The sequence below is a fragment of the Ursus arctos genome, unplaced genomic scaffold (assembly GCF_023065955.2).
Source record: "Ursus arctos isolate Adak ecotype North America unplaced genomic scaffold, UrsArc2.0 scaffold_29, whole genome shotgun sequence".
Classification (NCBI taxonomy): Eukaryota; Metazoa; Chordata; class Mammalia; order Carnivora; family Ursidae; genus Ursus; species Ursus arctos.
Genome location: NW_026622974.1, coordinates 4,552,979 through 4,578,047, shown reverse-complemented (window position 1 = coordinate 4,578,047; position 25,069 = coordinate 4,552,979). Strand labels below are relative to the sequence as shown.

Sequence of the window (25,069 nt, the reverse complement as noted above, 5' to 3'; positions counted from 1 at the left end):
GCATTGCACTGTGCTGCCCAAGGCTCCTCCTTGGCTGGGACTTGGCTAGTGTGCCTGTTTTCCCCAGTCTTCCTGTCTCTACAACTCTGCAGGAGGATCTGCGCGGCTCGGCACCCTGGGCCTGCTTCTCTTTCCCTACGGGATGCTAGCCAGGCCTCTCGACTTAATTCCAAATTCCCCTGTCCCAGACAGGTGTCCAACACGAAGCTCAAACTTCCCATGGCCAGAACAGACTGAATTTCTCTTCGAAAACCTGCCCTCCACACCGAGCCCCAGCCCCAACATGTTGCTCAACTCAGCGGATGACACATCTCATCCACCCGGATACTCAGGTCAGAAAGCATGGTCAGAGGAAGCACCCAAGAAGCACCCTTGATTCCCTTGTCCTAAGTCCCCACGTTGGCTCCGCCGAGCCCTGTCAGCTCTCCCTCCTGATGTACAGCAATCCGTCTGCTTCCTTCCTCACGGCTGACCCTGGGCCAAACTCCTACCACCTCCTGGCTCTTGGTACAAGTCTCCCAATGCGTGCCCTGCTTCCACGCTTGATCCGCCCAAGTCCTTCTTCCACAAGCAGTCACCTTTTCAAAAATATAAATCACATCATTCCTATCACTCCCCTGCTTGACCCCACCGTGGCTTTCCGTGAAATCAAGCCCACCGTCTGCCAATCCCAACCCAAGTGGGCCCCCGTCTCCCTCCCAAATCTCTCCCTCTGCTATCCCACCACGTCACTGTGCTTTAGCCACCAGGCTCAGCTTTTTCGTACTCACTGTCCCCTCTGTCACTCTCTTCCCCTAGATCGTCACCTCCTCGGGATGGCCTTCCCTGACCTCCCCAATCTGAAGTCCCTGACAGGCCCCTCCCCCACTCCTCACCTGGGTCACTTCCTAAGACATGACCCTGTTGTATTTCCTTCCTGCACTTGTCATTAGAGTGTGAGGGAGGGCCCTGGAGCCAGACTGCCCAAGTCCGAATCCTGACCTTGGGCAGGTGACTTCTCCTCCGGGCGCTTCCATCTGTCTCCAGCAAAATGGTAACAGTAAAAATACCTACCTCACGCAACTACCGAGGAAATTAAGCAAGATAACGCATGTCACAGTGGAACGGCCCAGAACGCATCCCCTATAAGTATTAGCTGCTCGTATTATTAGCTCTTAGGTCATTTCTTGCTGGGATTTCCCCCCCCCTCATAAAGCAGCACCCGGTGCTGTGAACACAGTGAGTTCATGACAAACATTAGTTGAATGATGAAGTGAAGTAGAAAGGAAATAATTCAGAACCTGGGAAAATGGGAGTGCAGGCAATGGTGTGGGAAGAGTAACTTGAAGCCGAGCAAAAGGGAGTGAGAGAAAGTACCCGTCTACACGAAGCCAATACTCAAGTCCCGGATCACCCACCCCTGGGGAGACGCTGTTGGCAGAGGCAGCTAGATTCACGGCAACAAGCCTGCTCGTCCTGCTAAGCTGAGGTATGTGGGCTTGGGACCAGTTCTCAGAGCTGTGAGGCAGGGAATATGTGACACTCAGCACCCTGGGTCCCTGCACCTCAGGCCCTCTCCCCTGCCAGTGAGGACCACTCACTCCCCCGTCTAGAGCCTTCTCTGCTCCACTTCACAGTGGCAACACCTGGCTTCCCGTAATTCCCTCCACTTCTGTGTTATTCTCTGTTTTACACCATCCCCTTCATGTTTGTATTCAATGAGAATATATGGTAAGTGATGATGTTCTGAGATAAAGAGACTTGGTGATAAGGAAACCATAAACTACTGTCATCACCAATTTAATAACGCTTCTCACTTATGAAGTACCGTGGTGTAGGGTTTACGTGTGTGCGTTATCTACCTACCTACCCTGAGCACTGGAATCACCTGAGTTTTTAAAACTCCGGATGCCTAGGGCACTTGGGTGGCTTAATCAGTTAGGCATCTGACTCTTGGTTTTGGCTCAGGTCACAATCTCAGGGTCATGGGATCGGCCCCACACGGAGCTCTGTGCTCAGTGTGGAATCTGCTTGAGATTCTCTCTCCCCTCCTCCCTCTGCCCCTCCCCCTGCTTGTGCTATAAATAAATAGTAAAATCTTCAAAAAATAATGGGGCACCTGGGTGGCTCAGTCGGTTAAGTGTCCAATTTTTTTTTTTTTTTAAGATTTTATTTATTTGACAGAGAGAGGCAGCGAGAGAGGAAACACAAGCAGGGGGAGTGGAAGAGGGAGAAACAGGCTTCCCACTGAGCAGGGAGCCCGATGCGGGGCTCGACCCCAGAACGCTGGGATCATGACCTGAGCCGAAGGCAGACTAAGCATCCAATTCTTGATTTCGGCTCAGGTCATAATCTCCGGGTCATGGGATCGAACCCCGGTCTGGGCTCTGTGCATGGAGTCTGCTTGTCCCTCTTCCCCTACTCTTTCTCTCTCTCAAGTAAATAAATAAATAAAATCTTATAAAAAATAAAGTAAAAAATTTTTAAATATAAAAAAAATAAAATAAAACTTCAGATGCCTGGGTTTCACCTCAAGATTCTGATTAAATGGTCTGGGTTACAGTTTGAGCATATGAGGATTTTTTTTTTTAAAGGCAGGAAAAAAGGACAGAGCGAGAAAACCCAAGCAGGCTCCATGCTGGGCATGGAGCCCAATGCAGGGCTCGATCTCACAACCCTGAGATCATGACCTGAGGCCAAAATCAAGAGTCAGGTGCTCAACCGACTGAGCTGCCCGGGTGACACGAGCATGAGGATTTTTTTTTTTTTTTAAGATTTTATTTATTTATTTGACAGAGATAGAGACAGCCAGCGAGAGAGGGAACACAAGCAGGGGGAGTGGGAGAGGAAGAAGCAGGCTCATAGCAGAGGAGCCTGACGTGGGGCTCGATCCCATAACGCCGGGATCACGCCCTGAGCCGAAGGCAGACGCTTAACCGCTGTGCCACCCAGGCGCCCCGAGCATGAGGATTTTTAAAAGCTCCCAGTGATTATAATATGTAGCAAAGTTTTAGCCACTGATACATTAGTGCTGGATCCTGACAACCACTCTTCAGAATGCTGAGGCTGGTGGCACCCTTTCAGATGACAAAACCAGTTTGAGAGGGACTAAGCGGCCTGTCCAACATTGCCCCAGCTAGGAAATGGCAGTGCTGGGGTCGAACCCCAGACTTGCCAAGGAATTGTGTTGCAGGTGGAAAGCCGGGGCAGGTGAGAAACAGGCGGGGCCTCACCTTACAGCAGTAGTGCCTGCAGCAGAGGGAGGGCAAGTCGTCGTCGGGCTCCAGCGGGCTGACGCACACAGGGCAGTGGTCGGGGCGTGCGGGGGCAGCCTGGGCCTGGGGTAGGCACAGCCCAGCTGCCAGCAGCAGGGGTTCGGGGTTATCACTGTAGCTCTGCAGCAGCTGTTCAGCACCCCAGTGAGAATGAGCCAAAAGGTGCTGAGCTACATCGGGCTCTAGGTTCAGCGTCTCCTGCACCTGCCGTACCGTCTGCTCCATCAACCCTTCGACCTCCTGGGGGCTCATGGTGCGGCCTGCAGGCAGCTGGAGAGAGGCCAGGGCGGCTACAGCTTCTGGGCTTGAGGGGAGAGAAGAGGCAGCAATCCATCTCCCTGCCCTGCTTATCTACTAAGCGAACCCCTCCCCTGGCCCTCAGCTCCCACTTGTGCGCCCCTGCTTGTGTGCGCTTAACCAGCCCCAGGATGACCACCTGAACCCATAGTCAGAGCGTGGCTCTCCACAGAAGCATCTGTACGCGAGGGCTGGGGCGGGCTGTCACAGTGATTTTGGGCACTCCGGGAATCTGGTGGGCAGGGATCTGGATGCTAAGGGTGGACAGGATCCCCACAGTGGATGGATGGGATAATCCCATTGTAAACCCCACCCCAAACACCAGCGATCCGTCTGGTGAGAAACCAAAGTCTACGGCCTTACTACTCAAATATGGGCCAAGGACCAGCAGCCTGAGTATCACAGGGAGCTCCACTGAATCAGGATCTGCGTTTTAATGAGATCCCCATGTGATGTGTATGCAAGCGACTCCTCTAGAGAACTCTCTTTACACGCAGTGCAGGGGCAGGCCTAAAAGTAGTGCCGGAACAACACTCGGTGAACTGGATGTGACGGGACAAGCTTTAGGGGTGCCAGCTAATTAGGGGGATCCTACGGCAAATTCCTCTGTAGAACAGCCTTCTTGAAAAGTAGAGTTTGTACATTTCACAGAGCAGAATGCCTCATCAGCACTCTATGCGCATCGGTGTGATACTTCTTTTTTGCTTAGAATGAGAGACATCTATACAGAAGGTATGTGTCTGGGTCCCTTGCCTAAGGGTTGGCTCTAGGGGGATGGGGACAACAAGGTCCCCCAGTGAGGAAGGCAGAGAAGGGGGTGACAGGGGTAATGAGGACTAGCAAAGTGGGAGAAATAACAGAGGCAGGGAAAATGGGGTAAAACAGAGAGAGAAATGAAGCATCTTCCCACAAAAGAGCCTGACTTTGGCACTAAACCTCCTCCATGTCACCGCAGCGCCAACTGTCCTGGGGAGCCCATCCCTCCCTACTGGCTTGGAGCCCTTGCAGCAGGGGAATGGGACTGAGGATGGCTACCTAGGCTTGGAGGTCTTGGTGGTCTGGCTGCCACAGAAGGGGACCTCTGCCTGACCCCGGCAAGGCCCTGTGGGCTCTGGGGTGGCATACACCAGGATCTGGGGCCGGTCGTCGCGCCGTTCCACGTAGCCCTGGCCCAGGAGGTGCAGGATGCAAGAGAGGACATCAGTACTGGTACAGGCCACGCCTCCTGCAACAGTGCGGCCCAGGCTTCCAGGGGGGTTTGGACCCTTCTGCCAGGCCTCCAGCACCTGGATGGGAAAAGAGGAAACAGCGAAGCCACTTTTACCTAGAGGAGCTAGCCTGCCTAGGTTCAATCCTCAGCTCTTCCACTTACTAGCTGTATGACTATGGATGCGTTACTAACTCCCATGCCTCTTTTCTTCTCTGTCAAATGGGAATAATAGTAAATAATAAAATAATGATGATGATGATGATGATGATGATGATACCACCACCACCATCACCTGTCCCATAAGACTGCTGTGAGGATTAAATGACTTACTCATGCAAACTCTTGGAATAGGGCCTGGCACGTGGTGAACACTCACATCTTGTCTCTATCTTCTTGTCTAACTAAGTGCTCGGTCAGGAAGAGAAAACCCAGATGCAAACATCACCCTACGAGGTCTCGTACTGAGAGAGGTTACCTTCCCTTGTGCTGATCCCTGGCACTAAGCCCCAACCCTGAGCCTGACTCTCTCCCTCCCCTAACTTCACGGTCCCCTCTGCCTACCAGACAAACCAGCTGATCAATATGGAGGCCCTTTTCCCCATGGGCTTTGAGAATACGGACAAGAAGACAGCTCAAGAGGTTCCTCTTTTTTTCCAGAGTTCGGCCCTCATCCTTCTCTACATTCAGGTATGTCTGCGGAGGTATCAGCCACAGGGCCTCCCCACAGCGCTGGGACCCAGGCGTCCGAAGCCGCAGCACACCTGGAACTCACTCCCAGTCAGCACCAGAGGAGGGGAGGGAGAGGTGAGTGGCGGCAAAGGGAACCCCATTCATTCCCTGCCACACGCCCACCATGAGAGCCCCACCCCCTAGCAGCAGAGGCACAGCCCAGCCCCCCGATGACCTACCCCTGTATGGAAAGCCCTGACCCTCATGCAGGGTCAAAGGGCCATTGTCTGAGGTGAGGGGCAGAAGTGCCTGGAGCAGCAGCTCCGGGGTGAGGTCAGAATTCTTCAGCAGGGTCTCTACAGACACCTCCTGGTGAGGAGAAACAGGGCCAGTCAGGAGTAGGTAGTCAGGGGAAAGGAAAATAAGAGGGGGGAAGGATGGAAGAAGGGACAGAGTTTAGGAGGAGAACGGTGACAGGGAGAAGAGAAGACAGCGAGGCTAAGGAGCTGGGGCACCTCTGTCTGATTGAAATGCAACAGCAGCCACATCTGCACAGTGGACACATGGAGGGTCTGGTCCCCAAACTGCAGCTCAGCCCGGCCCAGCCACGTCCACTGCAGCCGCCGATGGGGTCCCATGTCCAGGGCTGGATGATTCTGACCTGGGAAAGCACGGAAGAGAAGGGGAGAGACAAAGAGCAGGGGGAGCGAGGGGGTTAGAGGCTGAGGCCAGCCAGGGTGTACTATCAGTCAGGCTTTGCTCCTGCTGATCTCTGTGGGGAGAAGGGCCCCCACAGAAGTGACTTGTTAAGCTTTCAGAGCTCAGCCTCCTCTGTGTCTGCCTCCCTGGTCCGCCACATGTATCTGGGAGCCCACCCTGTGCCTCGCCCCACACCAGGCAGGCTCCACGAAAGAAACACCAGAGAGAAGAGACCTGTGTGTTGCCCTCAAAGAGCTGACGGTTTTTAAAGACCCACTAGGCTGCATCTCTTCCTCCTCCTGTGTCACAGCTCAGGCGACATGAGCCTGGATGGTCACTCATACTAGAAAGCAAGGCTGCTGTCAAAGGCAGAGACTATCACAAGGAGCCAATGTGAGAGGTGCTCTCTGGCTAGAGATGGGACAGTCTGAACATCAAGAAAGTAACACCTGCGCTGGATTGAAACACATGAAATATCTTAAAATTCAGAAGATCATAATGATATATTTTTTTTAAAAGACCACATTGGTTATCTTTGGAGGGTGCTAGAGGAACCAACACATTATTATGAAAACTGGTTAAACATAAGGGGGAGGAGGAGAGAATCGAGCCTTTCTTGTATAAACCGTACTTCCGGGTAACCAAAAAGTTGCCGAGCGGAAGTTTCTCCTTATAGAGAAAACATTCCGGCTGATATAGGGAATGACAAAATTAGAATGGTGCAAGTTTGTACGGCCTAATGAAACGACAGAGCTAAGCAATGGTAACGAGTGACCGCCTCATTAAAAGCTGACAGGAAACTACATATAATTTACAGAGCACACTTGCAACACTGCAGTCCACTGACCCATCTTAAGACGTCCCAGAGGCAGACAGAAGTACACACTACCACCTATGAAGCTCTTGCCCCAGAAATCACGCCCAAATCGAAATCAACTTCTACATCTAAGGATCTGTTTTCTGGAAATGAAAGAGACAGAAGGACAGGCCAGAGGACACCATGTGGATACAGTCAGCAAAATCCGGCCTGTGGACAACTCTGTGTGGCAAGAGATCTGTTTTCCTCCACAGACAGTTGTAAGGGGGCAAAAACGGAAAGCAGGAGCTACACATTAATGGAGACGGAAGATAGAGCTCAATCAAATGCAAGGTGTGGGCTTTGTGTGGATCCCCAATGAACAAAAAAATTAATTTTGAAAACTTGAAAAAACGGGAAATATGGACACTTTACTGTTTGATATTAGGAATTGTTATTAATTTCTCCAAGTTTGATCACTGTAGTGTCCTTGCCTTTAAAAAGAGAATCCTTAATCTTTTAAATCTGAGAACTGGGGAAAGTGGGTGGGGGTACAGAAGAAATGAGATCGGCCATGAATTGACCCATGTTGGTACACTGGAGTTTATTCTGACTACTTTTTTTTTTTTTTAAGATGTATTTATTTATTTGAGAGAGAGAGCGTACACAGAAGGAAAGGGAGAAGCACGGGGCGCCTGGGTGGTGCAGTCGTTAAGTGTCTGCCTTCGGCTCAGGGCGTGATCCTGGCGTTCCGGGATCAAGCCCCACATCAGGCTCCTCTGCTAGGAGCCTGCTTCTTCCTCTCCCACTCCCCCTGCTTGTGTTCCCTCTCTCGCTGGCTGTCTCTGTCAAATAAATAAATAAATACATCTTTTTTAAAAAATTTTTTAAAAATTTAAAAAAAAAGAAAGGGAGAAGCAAATTCCCATTGAGCAGGAAGCCCAATGTGGGGCTTGATCCCAGGACCCTGGGATCATGACCTGAGCCAAACGCAGACTCTCAAGTGACTGAGCCATCCAGGTGCCCCACATTCTGTCTACCTTTGTGTACATTTGAAACTTATCACAATAAAAAAGTATTTAAATGAGAGTGAAGGTAAGCCATTCTCAAACACTGATAAAGTTTTCCACCAATACTCCCTCAATGAAGAGACTTCTAAAGGATGTTCTTAAGGAAGGAGACTGAACTCAGAAAGAAGGGTCAAGATGCAAAAGGATTAGTGATGGAAGCAACTAGTATGATAGCAAATCTAAACATCAACTGAAAAAGACAATAATAATGACTCTTTGAGAGGTAGGAAAAAAAGATAATCCTAAAATATCGAACAACAGTAACAATTAAGATGGGATTGAGAGTTGCAGTTAAGATTTTCTATGGTCCTGGGGCACCTGGGTGGCTCAATCGGTTAAGGGTTTGCCTTTGGCTCAGGTCATGATCCCAGGGTCCTGGGACTGAGTCCCACATCTGGCTCTCCGTCAGTGGGGGGTGTGCTTCTTCCTCTCTCCCTTTGTGATCTCCCACTCTCCCTCCTCAGATAAATAAAATCTTAAAAAAAAAAGATTTTCTATGGCCCTTTTATTGCTCAGGAAGGTGGGTGACTGATATTAACACGTCAAACATACAGATTATAAACATAAGGGTAATCAACCACAGAACTAGAATGTGTGACTTTCAAAACTGGTAGAGACAAAAAAAGGAATTAAAAAAGATCAATCCAAAAGAAGAGGGAAAAAATGCACAAAAACCCAAGGTAGAAGCATATCTATAAAGGTGTTCAATTTATTATTCTTCTTTTACCTGTACATGCATTTTATATATATTTTTGTATATGTGAAATAACTAAAACTTAAAATTATAAGGGTACACTAAAATGTAAAAGCTTAGCAATAAAAGCCAAATATATCATTACTCATAATAATTATAAACAGGCTAAAATTGACAACTCAAAAGGAGAGATTGTTAAATTGAATAAAAAACAAATTCTAGGTATTTATAAGACACCTGCCTAAAATAAGAGTATGGCAAAGTTAAAAGTAAATGATACTGGGGGATATATTCTGGGGATCACATATTCTGATGAGAGCAGAATATAGGCATGGTTTGGAAGTATCTCCCCAACAGATTGCTTATTAATAGTGGCAAGGGGAAAATATTAACTATACAGTGGAAAATCAAACCACCTCTTGTTCAGGTTGTCAAAATTCACATGACAAAAGAGGAGCAGATGGAAATTGTGTGCTTCCAAACGAAACACACAGAGGACATAATGTCACTTACTTAGGATTCTAGCCTGGAATGCATCACCTGAATCTAATTATGAGGAGATATACAAAATTAAAATGAAAAACGTGTAGAAAATTTTAAATGGCTATACTGTCCAAGGGTGTCAATGTTGTAAAAGACAAAAAAAGCCTAAGGAATTGTTCCACACTAAGACTTGACAATTAAACATAATAGATGATCCTGGCCTGGATGCTGTCCTGGACTAAAAAATAACAGACATTATGGAGTCACTTGACCAAAGCAGAATGTGGACAATAGACTAAAGTATGACACCAATGTTAAATTTTTGAAATTGATAAATGAATTACTATTCAGCACCATGACTCTTAGGAAATATATATTCAAGTATTTAGAGGCAAAGGGCCAGCATATATGCAATTTACTCTTAGTGGTTTAGGGGAGAAAAAATGTGTTTGTGTGTGTGCGCGCGCACAAATACACATTTTATAAATGTATATATACACAAAGAGCAAACGGGGCAAAATGTTCACGAAAGGTAAACTTGGCTAAAGAGTATGTGAGTGTTCTTGGGCCACCTGGGTGGCTCAGTCACTTAAGTGTCTGCCTTTGGCTCAGGTCATGATCTCGGGCTTCCTGCTCAGGTCATGATCTCGGGAGTCTGCTTCTGCCTCTCCCTCTGCCTCCCTCTGCCCCCCATCCAGCTCATGCTCTCTCTCTCTCTCTCTAAGTCTTTTTTAAAAACAAGAGCATGTGAGTGTTCTTTGTATTATTCTTACCATTTTCCTGTAAATTTGAAATTATTTCCAAATAAAAAAAATTATGTAAATGGACAACTGAATTGTCCACCTAAAATGGTTAAAATGGAGGGGCACCTGGCTGGCTCAGTCAGTGGAGCATATGACTCTTGAACTCAGGGTTGTAAGCTCGAACCCCACACTGGGTATAGAGATTACTTAAAAATAAAATCTTTAAAAAATGGTTAAAATGGCTAATTTTATATTTATCTTTCACCAAAATAAAAGAAATCCAAAAGAATTATCATTCTCCCCTGACAAGGTAAAAGGATAGAAAGATATTCTGGAAAAACCCTAACCAAAGAAAGCTGGTGTATTATTAACACCGGATAAAAATAGACTTTGAGAGAAAAAGCTTTACTAGAAAGAAAGAAGGTCATTTCATAATAATAAAGTTTAATTAACTATGAAGACTTTAAACCTGCATAGTTCATTATGGTAGCCACATGTGACTATTTAAACTGGTTGAAGTAAATAAAATTAAACACTCAATTCCTCAGAACTAGTCACATTTCAGTAGCCACAAATGGAAATCATACTGAAGAGTGCCGAAAATAACTTTTCCATCACTGCAGAAAGTTCTACTGAACGGCACTGTTAAATGATTTTAAATGTTTATCTAAACTTTATTTTTTTTAAAGATTTATTTACTTGAGAGAGGGAGAGTGGGGTGCAGGGGGAAGGAACAGAGGGAGAGGGACAGACTCCCCCCTGAGTGCAAAGCCCAACACAGGGATCGATCCCATGACCCCGAGATCATGACTTGAGCCAAAACCAAGAGTTGGATGCCTGACTGAGCCTTCCAGGCCCCTCTATCCACACTTTAATTTTTAGAGAGAGTGTGAGCATGTGGTGGGGGAGGAGGGGCAGAGGGAGAAAGAGAATATTAAGCAGACTCCATGCCCAGCGTGGAGCCCAAGGAGTAGCTTGATCTTACGACCCTGAGATCATGACCTAAGCCAAAATCAAGAGTTCGGATGCTTAACCAACTGAGCCATCCACCAGGCACCCCTAAACTTTTATCTAATAACACAGTCAAAAAATATAAAAAGCAAAGTTGACCTGATGAAAAGTTTAAAAATTCACTATTGGGTTACCCGGGTGGCTCAGTTGGTTAGGCGTTTGCCTTTGGCTCAGGTCATGATCCAGGGTCCTGGGATCGAGTCCCGCATCCAGCTCCCTGCTCAGCAGTCTGCTTCTCCTTCTGCCTGCCACTCCCCCTGCTTGTGCGCACTCTCTCTCAAATAAACAAAAAATTCTTTTAAAAATTCACTATCATAATGATAGATCTTAATACACTTCTCTCAGTAACAGATCAAGGAGACAAAAATGAGTAAGGTTACAGCAGATTTGAAGAATACAATGAACAAAGTCGATTTAGTGTAATGTGTAAAAGCCAGTAGCTGAAGAATACACGTTCTTCTTAACCACACATGGAACACTTACAAAATCTGACCATCTACTAGGCCATAAAGGACGTCTCAAGACATTGCAAAGATTCAGAATCAAAGAAACCATGTTCTTTAGCCACAGTGGAATGAGGGTTGAAATCTAAAACAAAAAGACAACTAAATGAAGAAAAACTGGTTTGGGAATTTTAAAATATACTTCTAAAAAAGTAACAGATCAAAGCAGAAATAATAATGGAAATTAGAAAATCCTCAGAACTAAGAAAATACTAAATACTCACACACAGCATAATAAAAACTTAGGCGACATCCCAAATGCCCATCAACAGCAGAAAGGGTAAATACATGCATACAATGGAAAGGAACCCACAGCACAAAGAACAAAGTAATAATACAACTGACACCCTGGATAGCCCTCACGGACACTACATCCGCTGAAAGAAACCAGACACATCAGAATATATACCCTATTATTCCGTTTATACGATGTTCAAATACAGGCAAGAATCTATGGTGATAAAAAGAAGAACAATGGTTTCTCTTGGAAGAACATACTAACTAGAAAGGGACATGAAGCAGGAAGTCTTCTCGGGTGCTGGAAATGCTCTGGGGGTGGTTATGGGAGTATATGTGTATATAAAATTCATTAAGTCATAATTAAGACGTGTACTTTACCGAAAACGATACGACAAGAAAAACAAATCTAAAAAAAAAGAAAAGAAAAGAAAAAAAGAAAATGAATGCAACTAAAGCAATGTTGAGAGGAAAATGAATAGCCTTAAGCATTTTTACTTAGAAAGAAGCCTGAAAGGGGTAAAAATTAAGTAAGCATGCAACTTGAAGTTAGAAAAAGAAAAATGGAACAAATTCATACAAAAGTGAAGGCAATGATGAGAGATGTTAAGAAAGATCTAACCCACCTTTTCCCCCTTCCCTAGGAGACTGCTGTCCCTAGAGACCATTTTTCTTTTTATCTACGCATTCCTATCCACAGGTCCTCTCCTCTTCCTCTCCTGCCACCCCAAATCTCACCCCAATCTCCAATGGCCTGTCCCTATCTCCTCACTCTGGCTGTAGAAATTGGAGAAGCGGTCAAGGGCATCACAGAATTCAGTGGGAAGGCACTTTCTGGGATGGTACAGGTAGCAGAGTGGGGAGACCGGCCAGCAGCGTGGTGACAGGACCAGTATGGAAACTGTTGGACTTGAATCTTCGATAAATAGTTCTTTTTCAGCCTCCTCTTCCTCTGCTTCCTCCTGAGAGACAGAAGGATTTCAAGGGCTCTTGGGCTCCCTTCTTTGGTCTAGCCTTTTGCTCTCCTATTCTCCCACTCATTTCCCTTGCTCTTACCTCCTCTTCTTCCAGGCCCTGTTCCTCCTCATTCTCCTGCTCCAAGAGCAGCTTGTCAAGCCGCTGGAGCTGGTAGACGTGGAACTGGCGCTGCAGCTCCTCCGAGATGCTCAGACTGCGCAGCATCTGCTGGGGGAGGCGGTTGGGGAAGCAGAGGCCGATCTGCTCCAGCACAGCCCCCTCCAGCCAGCTCGAGCCCAAGCTCAGGAGACGGTCCGCCATGTAGTGCCTGCAGCGCACGCAGAGCGGGCGAGCCTCAGTGCGGCCGCCCGGCCCGGGTCCTGCCTCCCCCTCCAGAACGTAGGTTCCTCTGTTGCAGCAGGCCTGAGTCACAGGCCCGACCTCCCCTCTCCCTCCTTACTCCCTTTCCACCAGTGCCATGGCCATCTCTGTGTCTTAATCTCTCCTCTCCCCTGCCTCCTCCCCCCCTTCCCTCCAAGACTCAAACCTTCACCCTCTTTAGACTCTACGCCTCCCCTCCCCTACCTCTCAGACCTGCACTCACTGGTAGAAGTGCTCAAAAGTAGTGGCCAGCTCCAGGCCAGAAAGGACCATGATGGGCTCCAGATGCCGCTGAAGCCGCCCCAGCATTTCCACTCCAGGGGCTCCGCCAACCAGGCCGCCCTGGATCTGCTGGTCGATGTGCCTGGCAAACTGCTCACTTATCTGGGGGCAATGGAAAGGGCACCAGCCAAGCATGAAGAGGGTGTGGAAGCAGGAGAGTGCGGGGTGAGAGGAGGTGAGAGGCAGAGAAAGAGGTGAGCTTGCACCAGGTGACCGGGAGGCTGGTGGTACTCACGTGGGCAGCGGTGAGGAAGGACTGCTGGAGCAAGGCACCAGAGAAGCCACTGCGCAGAGCCAGCGTGAAGGCTGCCCGAGGCCCAAAGAGCTCTGAGCCTGCTCTCTGCAGATGCTCATAGAGTTTACAGTATCGAGGCACAAAGTCAGGGGCCCTCCAGGCTGCAGCCAGGAACCTGCTGACCTGAGAAGGGAGGAGAAGGAGCGTCAGATGCAGTAAGCTGGCAGCCCCCCGCCCCCAACCTGCAGCTTCCCTGCACTCACCTGCTCCTGCACCACGGTCAGCCAGCACTGTGTTATGTTCCTCAGGCTGCTGCTTGGAAGGGCTGCCGACGGCCCGGGGCTCCGATCCCGGACCTTACTGTTCTTGCTGACTGCAGAGACAGAGGGTAAGGGAAGCGGCTTTGTCTCAGCCCCGCAGTGAATCCAGAGGTCTTGGGTACTGACCCCTGGAAAGGCCCCAGAGCGGAGCAGTGAGGGAAAGTAAGATCCAAGACAGGGAGAAGTCAGGTACCATCACTGCCCAGGTTCTCAGCTCAACAGGCCATTGCTGGGACTTACTGGGCTGAGTGGATGGCTCAGGAGAAGGCCCAGGCGGGGGCTCCACATGCACCAGCAAGTGACAAAGGCGACGAACTCGAGAGGCAAAGGATGCTGCTCGACTCAGGGGGTTCTGAGAGCTCTCCCTTTGCTCTAAGTACTGATCCAGCAGCCATCCCAGGGAGCTCACACCCTCCGCATCTAAAAGAAGACAGGTCAGAAACAAGTGATGGGAAATAGGGGGATAAAAAGCCCAAGAAGAGGAGAGAGAAGGCCCAATTACACAAAATTCAAGGGGGGGAGCCGGGCCGAGGCTTACTTCAGCTGGAGTCTGGGGGGTGCTAAGCAGGTGGGGTGGGGTGGAGGAGAAGAGTCAAATACCAGAGTCTCAGGGAGCAGTCCCTGGGGCAGGAAGGAGAGGAACACTGAGGCGACAGGCCTTAAGGGATAAAGACAGGGACCAAGAGAACCAAGAGCGTTAACTCATGTGATCCCTGAGAATCATTACGAGGGGCTGGTTAGTGGGGCCAGGGGTCGGGATGGTTACCGGGGGAGGTGATGTTCTGCACCAGGGGGCTGACCAGGGCCTCCCAGCAGGTCTTGCCCAGTGCTTGGGCGGCCTCGTCATCAGGGAGGAAGCGATCAGCAAAATTCTGCTCGTAGCGCAGAACCCTGTTGAGTCTGGGGATAAGGAATGTGTGGTCAAGGGTTTAAGGCACAGGTTTCTCTGTGGCCTCCAATTAAGTACAGTCAACTCCCACTCTCGCTGTGCTTGGTCCCCTAACCAGCTTGCTGCCATCAGCAAACACTTGTCACCCGTGTTCCCCTTCCCCTCATGTCTAAGCTGCTGCCTGACCTTTCAGACTCCTGCAGAAGTCTCCCACCACCTACTTTAAAAAAAAAAAAAAGATTTAAAAAATTTATTTGAGAGAGAGAAACAGTGAGTGGGAGAGAGAGGGAGAAAAAATCTGAAGCAGACTCCATGCTGAGCACAGAGCCCCATGTAGGGCTCAATCTCATGACTGTGAGATCATGCCCTGAGCCAAAAGAGTCCGCTGCTCAACTGACTGAGCCACCCAGACGCTCCCCACCAGCTACTTCTTAACAGAGTCCTCCTGCTGTGTTAACCTCTCCCTCCTCCCTTCAACCCGGCCCACTGCCTGCCTCCTCCACCCACCGGGGACAGAGCTGGAGGAGGCGCTTGCGGTCCTCTGCTATGTCCCGGCTCCAGGCTTGTGCCCGAATGGTATAGAAGAGACATGTCCGGCGACACAGCTGCTCCCGAAACAGTGGCCAGAAAGTGGGCTTGGGGCCCAGGACCTCCACGCCTCGAACCCGGGTGTCAATGCCGCCCTGTAACATGCACAGACTTGTCTATCCCCTAAGCCACCCAGCCACCAAGCACTACTAAAAACAAATCCAGGCCTCACGCCCTGAGTTACCCAGAGGCACGTGAGACATTCCCACATCCCTGGAACTCAACAGGCTCCTGGGCCATCCCCCAGCAGATGCACGGCCTGAGCCTCGCCCCCACGTGCTGGGGGACACAATCACTAGGAAGACCCTGTGCTACCCCGTGACCGCCCCCCCCCCCCCGCCTCTTCCCTCAGCCCACCTGCTGGCAGCGCTTTATGCGGATCTGGATGACGGGCCAGAAGCGGGTCAGGTTCTCCAGGAGGATCACCCGGCTGGCGGAGGGCATCACATTCACCTGATGGGGGAGGGGAGGAGGAGAAAGGACTGTCACCTCTAGAAGTGGGGTTGGAGGGACAACTGACAGCAACCCAATCTTGTGACAGTGGGTGCACTTTACTGCTGCACTGAGCCCATAGACCCATGCAAATCTGCATGCCAAACCGCGCTCTCACCGCTTAGGAGGCAAAGCCTGCCTGGGGGAAGGAATGTGGGAATCCCCCAGGGACTGGATCCTTCCAAGGAGGTCCTGGGACAGAAAGATGGGGAGTAAGGTCAAGGGGGGGCACCAGGGACCCACCGTGTTGAGCTCAGTGCTGATGCAGCTGGCACTATCGCCCCCAAACACCACCACCCTGGCTGGCATGTAGCTTGAGTCCTCACTGGCCACGAGCAAAGTCAGCTGCCTGGAAGGGGAGAAATCAATGAGTTCGAACTGGGGCCCTGGTCTTTGTTCAAAATGACTTCAACCCACCACTTCCACCTCTGGCCTCCTGTCCCTCTTCCGCCTCCTTAAGTGTCAGTCTTCCCCAGTCTCTGCCCTCCTCTTATCTTCCCCCAAAGTGACTTTATTTAAAACCACAGTTTCAACCAAACTCTAATACCCGAATGACTCCAAATCCACATCTCTACCCTAAATGGCTCTTCTCAGCTTTCATGCCGTGTACCCAACAGACATCTCCATGTCACACCCCGCGGGCACCTCAAAGTCAACATGCCAAACGGCACCCTCATCCAACCACAGAAGCCTGCTCCTCTCCTCTTCCTACATCCCCCTCGGGAAGAAAACTGCCACCTCGCTAGAGCACTCTGTCACTGTGACTCTCCCATTCATGGCTTCCCTCATGTCAATGGCGCATCCTGGAGACTCTGGCCCTTGAGATCTGTCAGCCCACCACCCCCTCGCCATTCCCACTCCCTCTGCCTAACTGAAGATCTTCATTTCTCAAAGAGACCACTGCATAAACCTTCCAACCCTCCGGCCTCCAACCGAAACTCCCATTCACCTGGGTGACTTTTCTAAATTAAAAAAAAAAAAAAAAAAAACTAGTTGCATCTCTTCTCTTCTTAAAATCCTTCAGTGGCTCCCCCAGTTTCAGAATAAAGCTCAAACTTCTTAACTTCTTAACAAAATGCTCTGTGGTCTGGCTCTGCTTAGTTTTCTGGCTTTGTCTCCTGCCATTTCACAACAACACCCTACATTCCTGCCAAACACAGTCACTTAAACTTCTCCCAAGCACGTCGTTGTGTTTCTTACTTCCATTTTGCACATGCGCTGTCTCTCTGCCTGGACTAGACCCTGCCCTCTCTTTATGTAGCTAATTTCTACTTCCAAGCTCAGCTCATTTAACCCCTCCTTCTGGAAGCCTTCTCTCACCTCTCACTTGGCCTCAGGGTCCATGTCACCTTTTCTTGCTCTTACTGATTTTCCAGGCTAGCTCCCCAACAAGAACACCAGTTCCCCAAAGACAGGGATCACATCTTATTGCCCTTACAGCCCCAAACCCTCACCCAGGGCCTGGCACAGAGTACACATGAAACAAGCACCCATGGGAAGAGTGAGTAAGGAAGTTCTCAATCTCCCTCAACACCACGCACAGGGCAGTGACATCTGTCCCTGGTGGGAGAAGCACATCACCAAGCTCAGGGAGTGAGGATGTCTATACTGTACAAGGAATGCGGATCAATATGTCTGTTCACCGCACAGAACGAGTTTGAGTGTGTCCCTCACGCACCCGGTTTACACAGTCGCGTATGTGGGCACTTGGGAGAATGTATACTGGGGTGTATCAAAATATTTGCACATGCGTGTGTGTGCGTGTTCCTACCTGACAAGAACACCACGGTGCATGTGCAAGGTGATGTAGTGGGAGCCGGTGCTGCCGTTGGACTCCCAGTAGGTCTTGGGGTTGCGGTCGGTCAGCTTGCTGGCCCGGTGCGGGTTGGAGGACACCTCCACCTTCTCCCAGCACTTGTCCTCCTTCACTTCCACACTGGAGCCTGGGGGCAGGGGGCAGGGGTGGCCGTCGCAGCGTGGTTAGTTGAGAGAGAAGAAAGGAAAGGGACCGGGGAGAACAAATACTGGGGTGCGAGCCAGGAGAAAGCAGATGGGGGCACAGACCCTGGCACAGATGCCGGAGGAACACGTCAAAGAAGGGGATGTTGATGGGTCGGTGGGTCCGTCTGTGGTCTTCGATCTGGCCCAGGACCATCTGCAGCCACAACATCAGAGAGAAGGGGTGTGGGGAGGAGGCAAGAGTATGAAGAACATATAGAAACATGTCTGCGGAACAAGCCAAGGGGCACCAAAGCACTCAGTGCCCTTCTTCACACATTTTGGCAGAACAGGACCGTGTGGGGTAACGGCTGGGAAACAAGTGCCCCGGATTTGCTACCACTGGTGCCAAACAGGGACCCACACTGAATCCCCTTCCCCTGCTTCTGGCTGATGTTCTCCCTCGCCTCTGGACCCACAAGTCTCCTCACCTGAATGCAGCCAGCCAGGATGCTGGAGGTGAGGTTACTATAGAGCTGGGCGTGTTTTTCACACTCCGTCACCAGGTCCCGAAGCTCACAGGCCAGCAGCAGCTGAGCCGAGTGCTTGTCCAGGACTTTGGAGAGGGTCTCTTTGGCTCCCAGGCAGCAGAGAACCACAGCATAGTCCTTATGCATGGAGGCCAGGCGGTGCAGAAAGCAGAGCAGCTGCTGAACAATCTGAGCCCAGAGCCGCAGAGATTAACATCGGGAAACGAAGGGCGGGCCCCCGAAGGGACGAGGGGTGGGTTCCGAAAAGAGAATGTGGTGGGTGAGGGAGGTTCTGGAGAAGCTTGAAAGCCCAGGAAAAGGAGAGTACCAAAGAAGATTGGGGCAGAGCAGGAGGGTGCTGGGACTCCCGAGCTGGCAGAGCCTGGGCACAGCTTCCAGTGCTTCTGCCTGCCAGGGCGAAGCTCTCTCAACAGCCCGCCCTGGTGCCCAAGCCTCGGTCCACAACGCACAAACCCAGAAGGGTGGAGAGTGAGGAGTGTTTGTGCGCACTTCTCCCAAACCCAGAATCTAAAATCCCGCTGCAGCCAAAAGATTTCTACTTCAACGGCCCCAGTTCTGAGGACTCTTAGATGACATTCCTTCCTCTCCACCCCTCTCATTGTTCAGACCCACCCAGAAAGGCTGCACTTTGCCCTCCAGAGCCTCACAAGATAGCTGGTGCCCCAGAAGCGGGCTTTCCCTCCCCCACCCTTACCAGGGCTCTGGTACCTCAGAGTCACTGCTAGGGCCACTGAGACAGTTGAGGCAGGGCTCCAAGACCTCGTGCCAGGGGAGGACCATGGCCTCAGGGTGATCCAGCAGCCGGGTCATGATCCTGGTGAGGGGATGGAAACAAGCAAAGTCCCTGTGGTCTGCCGGCTCCCCTCGCCTCTGATGCAGGGGTGCCCCAACAGGCCCCTCACCTCAGTGCGGTCAGCAGCAGAGTTTTGTTGGACCCTGGGGCGTCCAGAGTCCTCAGCAACAGGAGGAAGGGCTGGGTCTCCTGCTGGAGGCGCTTCAGGAGGGGCCTCACAGGGCCCCCTGGGCCGCCCTCTCGGCACAGCACCCGCTCCAAGCCCAGGAGGATCTCTGCAGACGGGCCCCCCACCAGGGATTGGATCAGGCATTCGGGGGACCCATCCTGGCCCTGGGCACCAGGGGCTTCCAGTGCTGCTGCCCGGACACATGGGAGGAAAAAAACGAGTATGAAGAGGAGTCATGCAAGTTGGTCAAACCATGAACTAGGCAGGCCCAGAAAATCACCCCCAAATTTTCCTCCTGTTTGGAGGATGTCTGTAGTTTGTACCAAACTGTGGGGGATTTTCTTCTCTGGCCCCAAATATATAGCTAGCTGCATCTGGAAAAAAGTTTAGTATGGCAAACACTGTCATGTTAAACAGACATTTTTAATCTCATACAGTCACACAATTACCTGTTACTATTAAATGGTAGCTATGCCGTTACGTCAACCAATAAATATAAACCATTATAATTACATCCCCCTACTACCTAGCATGGTGGCTTTAAAGATTTGATTTTTAAGTAATCCCTACCCCAACATGGGGCTGGAACTTACAACCCCAAGATCAAGAGTCGCAAGGTTTACTGACTGCGCCAGCAGGCGCCCCGCGGGCTGGCCCTAGATATGTAATTTTCCTTACCTACTCTATAGTCTCCTTCTCCTCTTGGTTAGAAGTTCTACTTAAGACCTAACTGGAGCGCCAAGACCCTTACTCATTTCCTGAAGGTTCATCGTGTCTTTCCAGGAAGGCGCTAGTACCACAAGCCTTAGCCCTCCTGGCCACAGGGCGGCACTGCCTGATTCCTGAGAAGAAAACCACCCCTTCCACAATGTACCTGTGTGCTCAGGACTGCCCGGTGGCTCTGAGTAGCGATTGAGAAGCATCATGAGGACGGTGCGCGTGGTAGGCATGGGCTCTGTCCCCGGTGCTATCCCGGAGTGCCTGAACAAGGTGTCTCTCAGCTCTCGGGTTATAATCTGGTCCCCCAGAGTGTGGTGGTTGCACAGAAGCAGGTTGAGAAGGAGCAAACCGTTTCTCACTGCAGAGGAGCACCTGGGAGGAGGGAGATAACCCAGGAGGGAATGGAGAGGGAGTGAACACAATGGAAGCAGAAAGCAAGTACAGAGGGGAGGGGGACTGCAGCTGCGGAGGGAGGAAAGGGCCCCGGGCTCCCTCCGAGGGCAGGACATCTGGCTCCCTGACCTCAGGTCACTCCTCCCAACCCCAGGAAGGAAGGTCAGCGTGCCCTTGCTCTCTCTGGGGATCTCCCTCCCCCCAGTTACTTGGGCTCTCTACCAAAAACAGTCAGAGAGGGCCACCAACATTTCATCTGGAGGTAACAACATAAAGTGAATTTCTGTGAAGCCCATGAGATGTGGGCGGGGCAGCAGTGGGGCTTGGGGCTTAGCGGGAGTTTGGAGGGTGATGCCCTGACCCCTCTGTGTTCAGCATCAGGATCACGGCTGCAGGGACAGTAAGGAGCAGGCTCTCAGAGCCTGGGCGGGTGGCTGAGTCGATGCTGGCAAAGATCTCTCTGGTCATCTGGGCATCAAACAAAGGGTGGATAGAATCTCGGCCAGAAACAAAAGTGGGGATCTCCGAGGAGCTGGCAATGGCCAGCATCTTCAGTGCCTGCAAAGAGGATGTGGATGGAGAGTTAGTTGTGGGCAGGGCCACCATGCACAGAAAGAGGAGAGCTGGGTCCTCATTCTCGATTCCAAACTTTGGGGCAGCTGAGCTGTTTGCAAATAGGTCAAGTAGGAGATGGAAATGGAAGAGTCATGATGGGATATCAAATGCTACAAACAAAAAGAGAGAGAAGGAAAGAAAGCAAAGGAAAAAATGAGGGTCAGTGGTAAAATCAGCCCACCACTTCACTCTGCCGGCACCAAGGCTGAGTGGCCTGGCCGCCCCTTCCTGCAACTTCCTTGGGGAGGGGGGCGGGGAACCTGTCACAGCATCTAGTTGTCTTCAAAGGGTTCCCTTGACATTCTCTTCCATCCCCCTGCCCCACCCCTCCCCTTGCAAAACCTCCCTTCTCTTGAGTTCCAGGACTTCATAGCCTCCTGGTTGGCCTGCCTCTCTGGAGTTCCTCTGCTTAATCCTTGAACATGGAAGTTCCTGTCCCCTCTCACTCTGCACTCCTCCCTGGGCAACCTCATCCATTCCCACAGCTTCAATTATCATCCACAGGCTAACACTTGCAAACATATGTCCCTTGGCCTCCAAAGCCAGTAGCCAACCCTCTTCAACAAGACTATTGGGGTTGTCTCACAAGAAGAGTGACTGGAATTATAGGAAAAAATCCTTGGCGTCGGTGGACTTGTTTGCTGGTACTATAAAGAAAATTAAATTAAGATGAAAGCTATACCATTAGAGTGGAGGCTACCTTCCCTGGGGAAAGGGTTGACACCTGAGAAGAAACCCGTCGGGGATGGAGAGTAGAACCAATTCTCAGGACGCTCTCCCTTATATGGCCTGAACCCTCCATGCATATGCTACCTCATAACGAGCCTTTCTCCCTGTCGTTACCCACCCCCTTTCCCCAATTAGCTGAATTCTGTAAACCTGAAGTTATAAACAAGATGATGACTTCTGCTATGGGGCAAGAGTTTGAATTTAGGGGCAAATGCTGTATTTTGGTCATGCAATCTGAGAGGGTTAGGGAATTCTTGGAGCAAACAAGGCCTAGACATGAATGCTTGGCTGCTCTTCAGAGGAACTACACCTAGCTGGCGCCTTCCAGGAAAGAGCCTCTCAGCCTCGCCCTGGAACAGCCTGCTCCAGGGGGACCTGTGCTCCTGTCCATGCTGTTACCATTATACTGCAGGAATCCATTCTCAGAACTGATTCGGGCTGCGGCCTACCCATCCCCCGCAGGCACCGGAGGCTATACAGAGCACAGCCTACCCACACCTCCTACCAGCCAGCAATCACGTCTAGAGTAGTCAGGAAGCCAATTCTTCTGTGAGCTCTCCTGAATGGGGCCCCCCTTCCCCATCTTCTAGGCCCGGGTGGCAAGGCACCCACATCTGGTGAGGGGGTATTTTCTACGTAAGGGTACCACTCGGATCAAAGGGTAAAAAACTACTTTGTCGTGTGCAGAAAATTAGTCTCTAACCAAACGCTTCACTGTAACTCAAAAGACTCAGGAAATTCAACAAACCTAAAAACTCAACTCCAGATTTTCTTCCCCTACCTCTTCCTCCTTCCACATTCCCCCACTGAGTAAATGGCCTCCACATCCCCTCTGCTGCTCCCTTTTAAACCTGGGAGTCATTCTTAAAAATATATTTCTCCCTTTCTCCAAACACGCACTCAATCTCTGAGACCGTCCCGCCGGAACCTTCAACCCACCTGTGCCTTTCCATCCCAAGGTCTCTTCCCTGGTCTAAATCGCCACAGCACGTCCTCAAGATCGGCAGCCCCCCACGTGCCCCTCCTGCCCATCGAGCTCTCCCGCCAGGCCCAGCCCACTCACCGCCAGCCCCGCCTGCTGCACCAGGACGGAAGTCTTATATTCCTGCATGCAGACCAGCACAGCGTAGATGCCGCCCTCCCGGGCAAAGAGCGGGCGCCACTCCCGCTTGGTCAGGAGCAGGTACAGGAGGCGCAGGGCCAGCACCACCACCGTCTTCTCTCCCACCTGGCTGGTCAGCAGCTCCACCAGCGTCTTCACTAGCTTCTCTCTTAGAGAGAAGAGACATTGGCGCTCCCCATCCCAAAAGTCACGCCCGACTCCCCGCCCGACCCTCTCCACCAAGACCCATCGCCCCCACCCCTCTCCAACCTATCTCCAACCTACGCTCCTCTGCAGGCTAACTGCCTCTGGCTCCTTGCCGTGGGAAGGAGGCCGGAGGGCAAAACGGTCACAAACTCTGGCTCACCTTTTCACATAAATCTATAAAGTCAATGTAATCCTAATCACAATGCCTACAAGATTTTTTACGAAAACACAGGACAGGGAGACCCAGGCATGGGATGAGAAAATATGCAAGAAGAGTCAAGAAATGTTTAGAAAGAAAGAACGGGAGACTTGTGTGCTAGTTATCAAAATATAAACTCGTGAAAACTAAAATGCTAAGAAATGACACAGGGCAGATACAGATCGCTAGCTAAGGGTGGCATCCCAGCCAGTGAGAACAGCAAGGGCCATGCGACCCATGAAGTGGGGACACCCGAAACAGCTGGGACTCTGCCTCCCTCCATCAGCATAGGGACCCTGCAAACAGATTTTAAAATATTTAGAAAATAAAGGGAAATATTTTTCTAATCCTGGAATAGAGCAAACCTACTCAAAACCTAGAAGCCATTAAAAAGTTTAAAAATATTCTAACCTAAAATTCTAAAACTTCAGCACAATGAAAGACGCTGTTCCACAAGGTTAAGAGAGAGGCAATGTGAGGGACAGAGACAGCCCTACGGAAATGCTGATCCGAAGAAAGGAAGAAGGGCTCCAGAGCCCCTGGATCACACTGAGCACCTCAAGAAGGAAAAAACTGGCATTCTCTCTCTCCACAGTGACGGAGATGCAGCCTGAGGAGGTGGCCTGGGAAAGTTCTGTCTTTGTCTTTTCTCATGAGCTTTAGGATGACAACAGCATGAATCCGATGTGCTTCAGATATAAATCCCCTTCTGTAGCCAGGATTTATTATAAACAAGTTAATACCACATAGGCCGTATATATGAATGGATATAGAAATATAAGTAAGGATGTTTACCAAAATGTTAACAGTGACTCTCTCTGCAAAGGGTTTTCAGATAATTTTTATCTTCATATTTTTCTAATTTTTTTAATAGGAGGCATATATTATTTCATATTCAGAAAAGAGTTAATGTGATTTTGGAAAAAAAAACAAGCAAGATATATGAAACATAAGTAACAGATTAATATCCAGATTGTCTACAAATCAGTAAGGAAAAAACAAAGACCCCCCTAAAAAAATGGGCAAAGGATCAGCAGAGATTATTTATACAAGAAGAAACACAACAGATGCATGCAAATATGCTTAACTTCACTAGAACTAAGAAATTAAAACAGAGATACCAATCGTTTAAAATTCTGCCAATCTGATAGAGTAAAAAAAAAAAAAAGATAATATGCAGTGTTGGCAGACGTGAGGAAAACAGATCCAGGAGAACACTGTACTTGAACTTGGAGATAATCTGCTGCAGAGTCCCATGCAGCAGTGAGAGTAAAAAGTCAGCTCTATGTGGACGGACATGGAGAGCCCTCTCAGACATACTGAGTGTGGGGGAAAGTTGTAGAAACATGTTGCGTGATTACATAGATTTAAACACGAACTCAGAAAATGTTCTATTTCCAAACACACTAAGAAACATAAATCTGTGGAAGGTCTGAAGAATCCACAGCAGACTGACAACAGTGGCGGAAAGGGACTGTCTTTTCCTTCTATGCTCTTTCACATTCTCCAAATCTTTTAAAATGAGAACGTATTTGTACATCATTTGTGTAATTAAGAAGTGACTTTAAAAAAACCTTTGAGGGGCACCTGGTTGGCTCAGTCGTTAAGCGTCTGCCTTCGGCTCAGGTCATGATCCCAGGGTCCTGGGATCAAGCCCCACATCGGGCTCCCTGCTCGGTGGGAAGCCTGTTTTTCCCTCTCCCATTCCCCCTGCTTGTGTTCCCTCTCTCGCTATGTCTCTCTCTGTCAAATAGATAAAATCTTAAAAAAAAAAAAAAAAGAACCTCTGAAAATGGAAAATAGGAGGCGATAAAAAAGAAAAGAAGAAAATAACTCAGGGGTG

At 49.9% G+C, this 25,069-nt stretch overlaps 1 protein-coding gene across 2 annotated transcripts in view; it reads right to left on the bottom strand.

Annotated features, from left to right (window-relative positions):
* Positions 1-25,069, bottom strand: part of CUL9 (cullin 9) — a 36,986-nt gene that overhangs the window by 5,279 nt on the left and 6,638 nt on the right. The window contains exons 9-31 of one of the 2 annotated variants that reach the window (XM_026507407.4): positions 22,782-22,989; positions 20,736-20,932; positions 20,136-20,353; positions 19,202-19,451; positions 19,008-19,113; positions 18,240-18,467; positions 17,875-17,965; positions 17,582-17,753; positions 16,054-16,159; positions 15,676-15,771; positions 15,238-15,413; positions 14,608-14,741; positions 14,082-14,261; positions 13,785-13,894; positions 13,522-13,704; positions 13,228-13,388; positions 12,723-12,951; positions 12,439-12,628; positions 5,946-6,091; positions 5,670-5,799; positions 5,323-5,522; positions 4,587-4,837; positions 3,213-3,558 (exon numbers count right to left, since the gene is read on the bottom strand). In XM_026507407.4, the coding sequence (XP_026363192.1) occupies positions 3,213-3,558; positions 4,587-4,837; positions 5,323-5,522; positions 5,670-5,799; positions 5,946-6,091; positions 12,439-12,628; positions 12,723-12,951; positions 13,228-13,388; positions 13,522-13,704; positions 13,785-13,894; positions 14,082-14,261; positions 14,608-14,741; positions 15,238-15,413; positions 15,676-15,771; positions 16,054-16,159; positions 17,582-17,753; positions 17,875-17,965; positions 18,240-18,467; positions 19,008-19,113; positions 19,202-19,451; positions 20,136-20,353; positions 20,736-20,932; positions 22,782-22,989 (4,108 nt within the window). The remainder of the gene's footprint in view (positions 1-3,212; positions 3,559-4,586; positions 4,838-5,322; positions 5,523-5,669; positions 5,800-5,945; positions 6,092-12,438; positions 12,629-12,722; positions 12,952-13,227; positions 13,389-13,521; positions 13,705-13,784; positions 13,895-14,081; positions 14,262-14,607; positions 14,742-15,237; positions 15,414-15,675; positions 15,772-16,053; positions 16,160-17,581; positions 17,754-17,874; positions 17,966-18,239; positions 18,468-19,007; positions 19,114-19,201; positions 19,452-20,135; positions 20,354-20,735; positions 20,933-22,781; positions 22,990-25,069) is intronic. The other variant, XM_026507408.4, reaches the window with a different exon arrangement.